The 12,952-nt window shown below is 37.8% G+C and overlaps 1 protein-coding gene across 6 annotated transcripts in view; it reads left to right on the top strand.

Moving 5' to 3' along the window:
- ESRRG (estrogen related receptor gamma) overlaps positions 1 to 11,588 on the top strand; it is a 550,758-nt gene extending 539,170 nt beyond the window's left edge. For all 6 annotated transcript variants that reach the window (XM_054690589.1, XM_054690590.1, XM_054690591.1 and 3 more), the window contains one exon: positions 7,690 to 11,588. In XM_054690589.1, coding sequence (XP_054546564.1) covers positions 7,690 to 7,934 — 245 coding nt within the window. In that variant the 3' untranslated portion in view covers positions 7,935 to 11,588. The remainder of the gene's footprint in view (positions 1 to 7,689) is intronic.
- The last annotated feature ends 1,364 nt before the right edge of the window (positions 11,589 to 12,952 follow it).

A 12,952-nucleotide genomic window follows, 5' to 3' on the forward strand; every position in this document is an offset into this window, starting at 1 on the left:
AAAGTTCCTGGAAAAGTGTAAGATGCCTGAGTGAGAGAGACAGCCTTGAACACATTGATGGGAAATAGAAAAGATTAGCAGGGAGATCCCATGCACAAGGAGTAGTAATAACTTGGGATTCATGAGGGAAGCCTGGAGGAGGGGGATTCTGTGCTTTACATTTCATGTAAATATATATGAGTGATTCATGTGGCAAGTATAGATGAAGGAGCAAACTCTAGAGCAAGAAATGAGCTCTCCAGAAAACAGCTCTCCAGAAAAAAATGTGTCCCCATGGGAAGCTATTCTCTCTGTGGAGCAGTCAGAATTGTTGTTACTATTTCCAACATGAGCATAAAAACTTCCCTGGGTTCTTTGATCCAAAACCCTCCCTACCTGATACGTAAAAAGCTTCCTTAGTATTTCTGCCAAATTTTTCTACCCTCTTTATAGGAATTCTGCTCCACTACTTTCTAGAAGTACTATTACCTTAAAAGTTTCCCTCTCTCCATCTTAACTATTTTAATGTAAAGTAAATAAAACACATTTAAAAAAATTCAAAAATGTATAAAAATTTGTGTTAGTTTTCTATGACTACTTTAACAAATTACCACAACTTGGTGGCTTTGTTTTTTTTTTTTTTTAAATTAAGGAAATGTTGGTTTACATACTTTTTTTATAGTTTGGAAGTATAAGGTCTCCCTCTTTGGGTGTTATTAGCATAGAGCACCCACTGCCCAGGCACCCACAGTCCACCATCTTAGTCCATTGTGCTCCCTCTCCACTTTATGCTCCCCTCTCCTCCTCTGGATTCCTCTTCCCAGTCAGTTTTCAAGAGTTAGTTTCTAAGTTTTCTATATTCCATTTATAAGTAATACCACCCAGTATTTGTCTTTTGACTTAATTCGCTTAGCATAATCCCTTCTAGCTCCACCATCTCTTTTGATCACTGAGTAGATCCATTGTGTATATATTTCACATCTTCTTGGTCCACTTATCCATTTTTAGGCAGTTAGGATGTTTCCACATCTTGGCTATTGTAAATAGTGCTGCAATGAACATAGGAGTGTAAGTTTCCCTTCAAATTACTGTTTTGATATTCTTGGGGTAGATTAGGAGTGGAACTGCTGGATTGAATGGCAGATCCATTTTTATCTTTTGAGAAACTTTCATACTGTTTTCCATGGGGCTGGACTTTGTGACTCTAAACAATACTTTTATTCCCTTACTTTTCTGGAGGTCAGATTTCCAAGAGCAGTTTCAATGGTTGAAGATAAGCTGTGTACAGGGCCAGCTTATTGGGTCTTTGGCATCCCTTGGCCCCTCCTACACCTTTTAAACCAGCAGGGTGGTTTTTGGTTGTTGTTGGTTTTGTTTTGTTTTGTTTTGTTTTTGCTTCATTGGTGACATTCCTGCCTTTTTCCATTGCTTCCCTTTAGTAAATATACTTTTGATTCCATCCAAGGCCTACCTGGATAAACTAGAATAATCTCCCCAATCAAGACCTTTAATCATATCTACAAAGCTTGTTTTTCTATATAAGGTAATATTCAGGTCTCAGGGATGGAATTTCCAGACTTCTTTGAGTCTGTTTTGCAGCCTTTTACAATGAATATTTAAGCAAGGTCAAGAAATAACACTTCGTATGCTCTCCCACAAAAGTAACCACTTCTCCTTCCTGACTTTTAGTTCTCATTTCCTTGTGTTTCATTGTGGTCTTATTATGAAATGTCTGTCCCAAGACATGATAGTCTCATCTTGCCCATTAGATGTTTTATTTTGTTTTTTTCTTCTCATGGATTTTAAATTCTCCTTTAAAAGATTCTCTTTCGTTTTCTTTTTCTTTCAATGTAGCTATTGAAGAAGCTAGGGCATTTCACGTGCAGAGGATCCCAAATCTGGACTTTGCAGAGAGCATCCTCTCACTGCATTTCATCAGGTCTCTCAATCCTTTGCATTTTGCGCAAATTGGCAACTGAAGCCCGAGACTTAATCAGACTCAGGCTCAATCCCTATGGCATTTGTGGGTAGTTTGTCTTTTTTGAGGAGATACATAATCTCTGCTTGTCTTTCTGTGATGCTAGCCATCATTTACACTTGTTGCCTAAATCCATTCATCAGTGGAGGTTGCACAATGGTGATTTGTACATTTATCACTTATTTTTTCATTCAGTAATTTGGATACTTATATGAAGGGATGCTTTCTCTTCTCTTTCATTTGGTTACCTGTAACACCATTTCTACGGGAAAGGCAAGCTAAGTCTTCCTCTTTATGTACCAGTTTTCAAGTAAAGAATAGGTTGCCTTATCTTTTTAAAATGTAATAAATGAGGGCCTCCCCTGGTGGCGCAGCCGTTGAGCGCTGGGCTGCGAGGCTGCTCTTCAGCGCCGGTTCATTCCCTGGACGCCAGCGAGGGTCCCACCAAGAAAAAAAAAAATCATAAATGTATATATTTGAGCATATTCAATAGATTTCAATCAATTATAATCTTTTTGAAATTCACATTGTCTCATTTTAGGTCAGTGGGAACCTTTTCAGGTTCGCTTCTGGTGTCTTTTGGGATAGATTTTAAATCTCCTTTAAAAGATTCTCTTACATTTTCTTTTTCTTACAATGCAGCTATTGAAGAAGCTAGAGATGGGATGACTTTGTATTTGTAGATGTTGTCCTTCTGGTTTAGCATGATGAGATGTTCAATACTCCTCTTAAGTATTATCTGTCTCAGACCTGGGAGCCAATTACAACCAGGAGGTAGAGGTACTCATTACTGCCTCTGAGATTGGCTGTTCTTCCCTTTAGTGGAGAGAAGTAGAGCCACAAACCCCACACAACAACTGTGATACTGTGTGGGTATGTGTGTGTGTGTGTCTGTGTGTGTGTTTCTTGAGAATACCTATCATCTATTTTTGTGGTATTGTCCATGGGCTTTAGCTTTGCCATCATCTAGTCTCTGTTCTTTTATGTACAGATTTGGAAAGATTAAATTTTTTTTTGCTGCCATCAACACCCTCTTCTCAGAAATCAGTCTTCCAGTCTTCAGTCAAAAATTTATGATTGGGGGCCTCCCCTGGTGGTGCAGCGGTTGAGTGCAGGGTTGTGAAACTGCCCACAGCCTCTGCAGCAATAGTTCCATCCCCAGCCACTGGCAAGGGTCCCACATGTCGCGCAGACCTCTCCTGCTGCCTGCTGCTCCCCTCAGCAGTGTATTTCGTCGGTCTGCCTGTTCTATTCCCTGCTCTGGCTCTGGTGATTACCCTTCCACGCTTCTGACTGTACCCAGTGTTTGTATAAATAAATAAATAAATCTATAAAAAAATGTGATTGGCACCTTGGAAAAAAATTATGGCCAACAGTATATGTTAATCAAGGGTCAATTTGCCATGGAGGTCAGCCAGTGTTTCCCATACCTCAGCTGAATGCAAGTCCAAGGTCACTCTTAGACTCCTTATATTTTGCATATGAAATGTTGAGACAAATTCTCTTTAAGGAAATGGACTTTTGCTTATCCTCTCTGTCTTTTCCAACATGTTGAGTTTCATATCTTTGGTGAATACAGAAAGTCAAATTGCTCTGCCTTTACTACCCTCTGTGGTAAGGGAAGGTTGCTTTGAGTGTTGGTTCATATGATGTTCTGGACATGACTTTGAATATACTTTGTATGTTTCTAATATCCAATTTCACCCTCAAAGTGAGATTTGGCACTGTTGGGAAAATATTGTCAAGAATGAGCTACAAACCCTAAAGACAGTCCCTAAGTAGAACTTGAACATCTGGAGTAGCAGTGGCCTAGCCCATGGTGATTAGTGTTTTCACCATAGAAAAGGGCAGTGTTTTACTCCAGGTAAGAAACAAAATTCATCTAATCTTTGATTCTGTGTAGCTGCAGGTATAAGAATAAATGTGAATGATCTGAATGAGACTTGTTCACTCATTTGGAATCCCACATCACAGAGTAAACTACTGTAATTTAACAAAAGGGTTCTATTGTATTATTAGGTACTGTAACTTAATAGATGAGTGACTATATGCATGTATACGCACACATTATTTGAACTCTGGTTATCTCTTGAAATCATCACTTTTTATAATAATATTTGTCTTATCGACAAGTTCAGTTCTCATAAATGTTGTGACTGTAAAATTACCTAGATTTTATAAAAATACTGGTGTCCTAGGATCTAGCTCTAATTTTCTGATTTAATCAATCTGTATGTGAGCTCAGGCATTTAGTTTTTTTTTTTTTTTCTTCCACCAGTGTTTTTAATGTACAGCCTCTCCATCTCAGCACAAATACTGGGACTACTTCCTTTAAAGCATAAAGTTAAAAAAAAACACACCAATAATCAAAGCTAAATAATTACATAAATTAATGCCAGTTTTATCAAACTTGACACAAATGTATAAATTTAGCCAAAAAAAAAAAAAAAAAAACCAGAGATTAAAGCCACAGAGCCAGAACTTGAACTAGGCTCCTAATGGAGATTAATATTTTCTTCAGCAGTCTGCCAGCTGAATCATGGTCTAATTAAATAGTTCAGATTTAGTGAGTTTGCATTTAAAGTATTAGCAGATCGGAGAATGGGTAAAGCTAAAATGAGTTAGAATCTTTTCTGTAAATGGGAAGTTAAATTATCATAGTAATTTGATTAAATCATTTTTAAATCTCTCAAGCTAAATCACAGTCTTTAAAGAATAGTTTGAAGTCTTAATTGCTGTTTGTGAGCATATCTCTCTGCTATTTGTTCTCGCCTCATTTCCTGTGACACCCTATAATATATCTCCTGCCAGGCCAGAGTAATGGGGAAGGCAAGACTTGGGAAGGGAAGAAATGGGGACTGAGGTGACCACACAGCTGACTTCAAATGTTTAAAGATCTGCCACATAGAAGAAGGACATTTATCCTGTATTATTCCAGTAGTTAGAACCAAGACACAGGATGGAAGTTGGAGATAGATTTGGGAAAATATGAAGAAGATGTTTCTAATCATTAGTACTGTCCCAGGTAAAGCAGGGTGCCCTGTACACCTCTGGACATGTCTTCATAAAAGTGCCAGAGAGAAGATTCCTGATGAACAAGGAAGGTTGGAGGAGATGAGCTCAGAGGAGAATTTCAGCATTTTTTTATAAAGATTTATTTATTTATTTATTTATTTATTTATTTATTTATCTATCTATTTATTTATCTGTACAAGTACTGGGTAAAGTCAGAAGCGCAGGAGGGTAAGAGAATTCACTAGAGCCAGAGCAGGGAACAGAACAGGCAGACCGACAAAATACACTGCTGAGGGGAGCAGCTGGTACAGCAGGAGGCAGGAGAGGTCTGTCACACCATGTGGGACCCTCGCCAGTGGCTGGGGATCGAACCGGCCCTTCAGAGGCTATGGGCAGCTTTGCAGCCCAGCACTCAACCGCTGCGCCACCAGGGGAGGCCCGAATTTCAGCATTTTTAAAAAGAAAATTGCTGCTTATGTCCAGTGTTATAAATTCTGTAATTTGATTAAAGAAAACACTTTAAGTTGAAGCCTGCTCTGACACTTAGGAGCCCCTGATTTGCAAGGCTGCAGGGAGATGAACTGAGGCCATGTTCTTAAAGAGCTTATCAGAGGACTCCCCCCAAACTGGTACTTGATAAATGGTACATTTAGCATATTTATTCTACTCTTTAATTTTTGGTCTGGTTAGAAAATAGTTGTTTTACCTTTGTCTTTAAAATGCCATTCCTATTTTCCCCACCTATTTGTTGCCCTCTTTTTTACTTAGTGTGCTAAACATTAGACCCAGGTTAGGTCAGGGGAGCCTTCCTGGCCTGTGATGTAGGAGGTGAATCTCCTATCCACTTGGACACTCCCAGCAGCATGTGTCCACACCTGCCTCACCCGCTTCAGACAGCATGTAAGTGTAAAACTAGAAAGAAATGTTGACATCTCTACGGCTATTTCTCTATCACTTACATCAGCAATCTTTAGAAGTTAAGTTTGTTAAGTGTGTTGGTTTCTAAGAGAAGATGCTTACGAAGTTGACAAGATCACCTCACCAGAAGGAATGGGATTAGAGAAAAGCTTCAGGAGAAACAAGTAATAGGGCAGGGGCAGGCTCTGTGTTGGGGAGCAGCCTGGACTCTGCTTCAGGATATCACTGTCAATATTCCATCCTGAAAGAATTCCTCCTTCAAGGAATAGAGAGCATTAAACACTCTAAGCAACCATACTCCGTATCACTCAAAACCCTTTGAAGAAATGTGTCATTAACCACCTAATGTAAATAGTGGTTAACTCACCCCTCATGGGGTAAAATGATTCAAAATGACAATGTCAAAGAAAAAAACAAACAAAATACAAAGCAGTTTTTGGAAAATGTTAATGATTACTATAGATGTTTAAATAATTTGTTGTATTTTTTATCATATTTAGCTGCTTGGTTTTAAATAGTATTTCCTCCTTTTGTGCATGTGATCTGATATTTGAATTATATGAAAGATTAGGCTAACTACATATATCTTAGAGCTCTGCATTCTCAGAGAACTAGAATTATTAAACATGAAGAATCCCCCAAAGACTCCATTATGTGTAATTAACAGATAAACTGTCATCAGAATCAATAAAACGTGCTAAATGATTCAAACTTGTATATAATTAAGTGTCTGTTTTAGAGCTAGAGCTGTAACTTTTATTTTTTTTCCTCCACATCTCACATTTCTCGCAAGAATAATTGTGGCAACCCTGTTAACCCTTTCCTTGCTTGATTGAATTTGATTTTTAAATGAGTCACTTAGGGGCAAAAGTTCACCTTCACCAATGTGAAAAATATTTCAGAACTCATTAATATAAAGACTTCATTTGTTTTTTCAGTAGAGAAGCAGATTATGTAAATATGCTTTCATGAACTGGTAATAGCACACTGAAATCCCTAAAATAATAAGCAATTTATTGTGACTTCTGTATAGTCCTAAACTGAATATAGTATTAGAGTCACTAGTATGTACATGGAGTTCTGACAATATTGGTCATCTTTAATTGACGTTGTGTTAGTTGCAGGGTACATCACAATGATTCAATATTTTTATATATTGCAAAATGACCTCCACAGTCAGTCTGCTGATCATCAGTCTCCTTGTTATGGTTAAGGCAGGGGTCTGCAAACTCCGGCCCATGAACCTCATCCATTTTTGTGTGGCATGATGGAGAAATCAACAGAGTAATATTTCATGAAAAGTGAATATCATATCATATGAAATTCAAATCTCAATAAAAATGTTTTACTGGCCAAAAATTATCTTGGTCATTAGTGTTTTCGTTTTAGGATATATGAGTTTTCTTATGGTCAAGATCAGATTTTAGACAACTGTTCCTCCACAACACTTAGATGAATACTTTGAATAGATGACCTTCTATAATTGTTGAATAAATGGATAAATACATGAATAAGACAATGAATAAAATAGCCAAGATTGTAAACTTTTAACAAATAAAGTCTTACTGAGTCCACACGTTTTAAGTAATGGATCATGTGTGGTAACTCTGTGTTCTAAATCAGTACTGGAAATGATCTACTAAGCTGAAACTTAGGAAAAAAGATTTTGGAAATGTGAGCATCTCTAAACAAATCACAGCTTAGAGAAGTTCAAGAATCCTAGTTGGCTTTTATGCCTTAGCCCTACACGTGTTTACTCTAATTAATACGGTTTTTCAATGTTTTGCTTTGCTGTGCAGATTCCATGCACATAGAAGACGTGGAGGCAGTCCAGAAGCTTCAGGATGTCTTACATGAGGCCCTGCAGGATTACGAGGCTGGCCAGCATATGGAAGACCCTCGCAGGGCTGGCAAGATGCTGATGACACTGCCCCTTCTGAGGCAGACCTCCACCAAGGCGGTGCAGCACTTCTACAACATCAAACTGGAAGGCAAAGTCCCCATGCACAAACTTTTTTTGGAAATGCTGGAGGCCAAGGTCTGACTAAGAGCTTCCTGGGCCCTCCTCTCCTGCACGCAGAAAAAGGGAAAATAAACCCCAGATGTCGAAGAAACTTAGAGTTTAGTCAACAACATCAAAAATTCACAAAGACTGCACTGAAAATTTAGCAGCAAGACTATGAAGCAGCTTTTAGATTCCTCTGTATCTTCCTGCTGAGTTTCTATCTTACCTCATCTGCTTTTCTCCCCATTCTTTGCTCATTTTTCTTCCTTCTTATTTGCTTCTCTCTCCCTTATTCCTCTTCTCCCTCATTTGTTAGCTTCCTTCATTACTGGCTCCTTCTCTTCCCATTTATTTCCCTTCTTCCTGCCTTGCTTCCTTCTTCCTTCCCTCCCTTCCTCGCTTCCTCTCTTATCCCCCTTCTGAATTTTAAATAGCTCAGTTGTAAGGTTTTTTTTTTTGCCTTTCCTTCTCTCCCTCCTTCCTTCTGCTGCTGAACTTTTAAAAGAAGTCTCTAATTGAAGAGAATTGGAAGCCAGCCCTGCCAAAGGATGGAGATCCATAATATGGATACCAGTGAACTTATTGTGAACCATACGATCCCAATGACTAAGGAATCAAAGAGAGAGAACCACCGTACCTAAAAGTACAGTGTGACATAAAGGAATTGACTGAGTGCAGTATTAGATTTCACGGGAGCAGCCTCTAATTCGACAACTTGAGCAACGTGGCATCGGCTGCTTCTTATCATTGCTTTTCCGTGTAGATCAGTTACAGCCATTTGATTCCTTAATTGTTTTTTCAAGTCTTCCAGGTATTTGTTAGTTTAGCTACTATGTAACTTTTTCAGGGAATAGTTTAAGCTTTATTCATTCATGCAATACTAAAGAGAAATAAGAATACTGCAATTTTGTGCTGGCTTTGAACAATTATGAACAATAATGAAGGACAAATGAATCCTGAAGGAAGATTTTTAAAAAAAATGTTTTGTTTCTTCTTACAAATGGAGATTTTTTTGTACCAGCTTTACCACTTTTCAGCCATTTATTAATATGGGAATTTAACTTACTCAAGCAATAGTTGAAGGGAAGGTGCATATTATCACGGATGCAATTTATGTTGTGTGCTGGTCTGGTCCCAAACATCAGTTTCTTAACTTGAGCTCCAGTTTACCTAAACGTGCACTGACACGAAGGGTTAGATTGCACCTGCAGGGGCTCTGAGAAGTCACCTGTGTAAGCACCGCCCTTGGAATGCAGATCTGTAGAATTATCAGGAGTGCCCCTCTCTGCGTGGAGGTACAGTTGCCATGTGATTTCTAGCTGCCAAGGTGGTTAGGAAGGAGATACTGCCTGCCTGCTTGCAAAGTTACTGACCTTGTCCCAGAAGGAGCTGTGAGCCAGTATTCATTTAAGAGGCAATAAGGCAAATGCCAGAATTTGGGAAAAAAAATATATATATATATCATCAAAGACCGCAGACGCCTGACCAAATTCTAAATCCTAATCTCTATGAGTTTATGCATTTAGGAATGTTTGTTTAAATTAATCTGCAGTTTTTTACCAAGAGCTAAGCCAATATATGTGCTTTTCAACCAGTATTGTCACAGTGAGAAAGTCAGTCAGGTTCCAGACTGTTAAGAGGTGTAATCTAATGAAGAAATTGATTAGATGCCCCCGAAATCTGCAGTCACTGAATAACCAATAAACAGTAACCTCCATCAAATGCTATACCAATGGACCAGTGTTAGTAGCTGCTCCCTGTACTATGTGAACAGTCTTATTCTATGTACACAGATGTAATTAAAATTGTAATCCTAACAAACGAAAGAAAATGTAGTTCAGCTTTTCAACGTTTCATGTTTGCTGTGCTTTTCGGATTTTCTGTTGCATTCAAAGACTGTTGTTCTTGTTCTTGTGGTGTTTGGATTCTTGTGGTGTGTGCTTTTAGACACAGGGTAGAATTAGAGACCATATTGGATGTACAATTCCTCAGGAGACTCCAGTAGTATATTCTCTTCCTTACCAGTAATAAGGTTCTTCTAATACTAATTAAGAGATCGAAGCTCCCAACAAGTATTCATCATGAACAGATACACATCGAAATCATAATAATATTTTCAAAACAAGGAATAATTTCTCTAATGGTTTATTATAGAATACCAATGTATAGCTTAGAAATAAAACTTTGAATATTTCAAGAATATAGATAAGTCTAATTTTTAAATGCTGTATATATGGCTTTCACTCAATCATTTCTCAGATGTTGTTATTTACTCGCTCTGTGTTGTTGCAAAACTTTTTGGTGCGGACACGTTTCCAAAACTTGCTACTTTGTGTGCTTTAAACAGAATACCTTGGGTTGATGTTATCAGCCTAGTGCTAGGAATACTGTGTATCTATCATTAGCTATATGGGGCTATATCGTAGATTGTGGTTTCTCAGTAGAGAAGTGACTGTAGTGTGATTCTAGATAAATCATCATTAGCAATTCATTCAGATGGTCAATAACTTGAAATTTATAGCTGTGATAGGGGTTCAGAAATTGGCACATCCCTTTAAAAATAACAACAGAAAAAATACAACTCCTGGGAAAAAAAAGGTGCTGATTCTATAAGATTCTTTATATATGTAAGTGTTTAAAAAAGATTATTTTCCAGAAAGTTTGTGCAGGGTTTAAGTTGCTACCATTCAACCACACTCTCTATATAAAAATATAATAATACAATGTAGGCATTGCTTTCACTGTATCGCATTAAAGTACCTGGGCTTCAGAAATAAGAGCCAATCAACTGAAAACAGGAGGTGGAGATGTGGAAAAAGAACCAAGTGCGATTTTTAGTTTTCAGTTTAAGTGCTCTTGGCATTACAAAAAAAAAAAAAAAAATCAAGTATCTCACAACTAGGACACAACTAAAAACGTAGATAAAAGAACTGCACGGGCTTTAGGGTAAATGCTCAACTTAAACCTCACTGGAGGTAAGTTTTTTCAAGTTTCAAGCAAGACCATTTACTTAATGTGAAGTTTTGGAAAGTTATAAAGGTGTATGTTTTAGCCATATGATTTGAATTTTCTTATTTTGCTTCTTTTAGGTTTGTTCTTATTTAAAGCAATATGATTGTGTGACTACCTATAGTTACACTTGTGTTTCAATCAGATCAGATTGTTGTATTTATTCCACTATTTTGCATTTAAATGATAACATAAAAGATATAAAAAATTTAAAACTGCTATTTTTCTTATAGAAGAGAAAATGGGTGTCGGTGATTGTATTTTAATTATTTAAGCGTCTCTGTTTACCTGCCTAGGAAAACATTTTATGGCAGTCTTATGTGCAAAGATCATAAAAGGACAAAAAATTTAAACTGCTTATAATAATCCAGGAGTTGCATTATAGCCAGTAGTAAAAAGAATAATAATAATAATAAAAAAAACCATGTCTATAGCTGTAGATGGGCTTCACATCTGTAAAGCAATCAATTGTATATTTTTGTGATGTGTACCATACTGTGTGCTCCAGCAAATGTCCATTTGTGTAAATGTATTTATTTTATATTGTATATATTGTTAAATGCAAAAAGGAGATATGATTCTGTAACTCCAATCAGTTCAGATGTGTAACTCAAATTATTATGCCTTTCAGGATGACGGTAGAGCAATATTAAACAAGCTTCCACTTTTGATTGCTCTTTTGTATTGCGTTTCTTTTTTTCTTCTCCCACCAAAGAACCCAATCAATAAACACTGTCCTTTGTTGCTTCCATTCAAAGAGTATCTCTGAGAACCTGTTCCCTAAAAATAAAGTCGGAGTTTAAATAAGAGCTATATAAAGGCTTGTCAGGATGAATTCTAGGGTGCCAAGAGACATTTTGCATATTTAAGAGTATGCAAAGTGTCTGATGGCACATTAGAATTCATTCTGACAAGCCTTTATATAGCTCTTATTTAATCTTAAAGCATCTCCACATCATCCTGCATTACTCAAAATCATCGCCTCTGTGTCAATGTCATAACAGAAAACTTTCCCCCTATTTTAAGATCATATTAAAACCTGGTAGAGATACCTATTATTTCCCTCCATCCACAATTAAATCCTGTGCTTGCACAGAGCTCCTCTGAGAGCTGCAGGCTTTGGGGAGCAGCAGGGGAGTTGCTGTCCACATTTCCTGAAGGGGCACTGACCAGCAGAGCTTATGGGTGGGTGTGCATGAGGAGGGGGAACTGTCGTTGAATTCATGTGGGTTCCATCGCCCTGCTGACAGCAATGGCCTCCCCTTGCCTTTTTCACTGGAAGAGGTTATGGCCGTTGCTGTTCAGGGTCAAGTTGAACTTCCACTGGACCCTTCTGGAGCCATCACAGAAGTGCTAATATGCGCCTGCTTGGCTTCTCTGCCTATCTTGAGAGTGTTCTGTCACTGTGTTTGTCCACCGTATTTCTCACCTTTCAGAGATGGCTGGTTCTCTAGAGAAGCAAGCAGATGACTCAAAGGCCATGAAACTGAAACCGACTCAGGGGCAGGAGATTATCCAAGTCACTAAAATGCACAGTGAACTCAGAGTTGTCTCCTGCTTTAGTGGCCTTTGCCAGGCAGTTCTACAGACAATCTGTTGTTTCAATTTGAGTATTTTCAAAGTACTTGCATGAAGATAATGACAGATACATGTCTCAAAAAGATATGTCTATAATCTTGCAATGGCGTTTTTGTTTAAAAATATTTGTTACACACATGGGTGCTTTTAAGCCCTTAACGTCAAAATCCACTCTTGCTGGTTTTTATGATCTAGAGTTGTTTCAGAGCTCTGTTTCTGACATATTTATCATGGACGCCTTAGGTGTATAAGAAGATAACCAAGGAGGAGGTTGACATTTTAGCATTTGGCATTTTATCAATAATACAAACAAGCTCAAATGGTTTGTGTACTTGTGTCCAGGAACCACTTTTATTTTCACCTGTTGCTTAAAAATGATTCCCTCCCCTTAAACTAGTCATTCCCAAATTTGTCTGTGCATTATTATCTCCTGAAGTGATTTTAAAGTTCCTGATGCTCATATCTCACCC

Source organism: Talpa occidentalis, unplaced genomic scaffold (genome assembly GCF_014898055.3).
Source record: "Talpa occidentalis isolate TD23 unplaced genomic scaffold, MPIMG_talOcc4v2.1 talOcc4.8, whole genome shotgun sequence".
Lineage (NCBI taxonomy): Eukaryota > Metazoa > Chordata > Mammalia > Eulipotyphla > Talpidae > Talpa > Talpa occidentalis.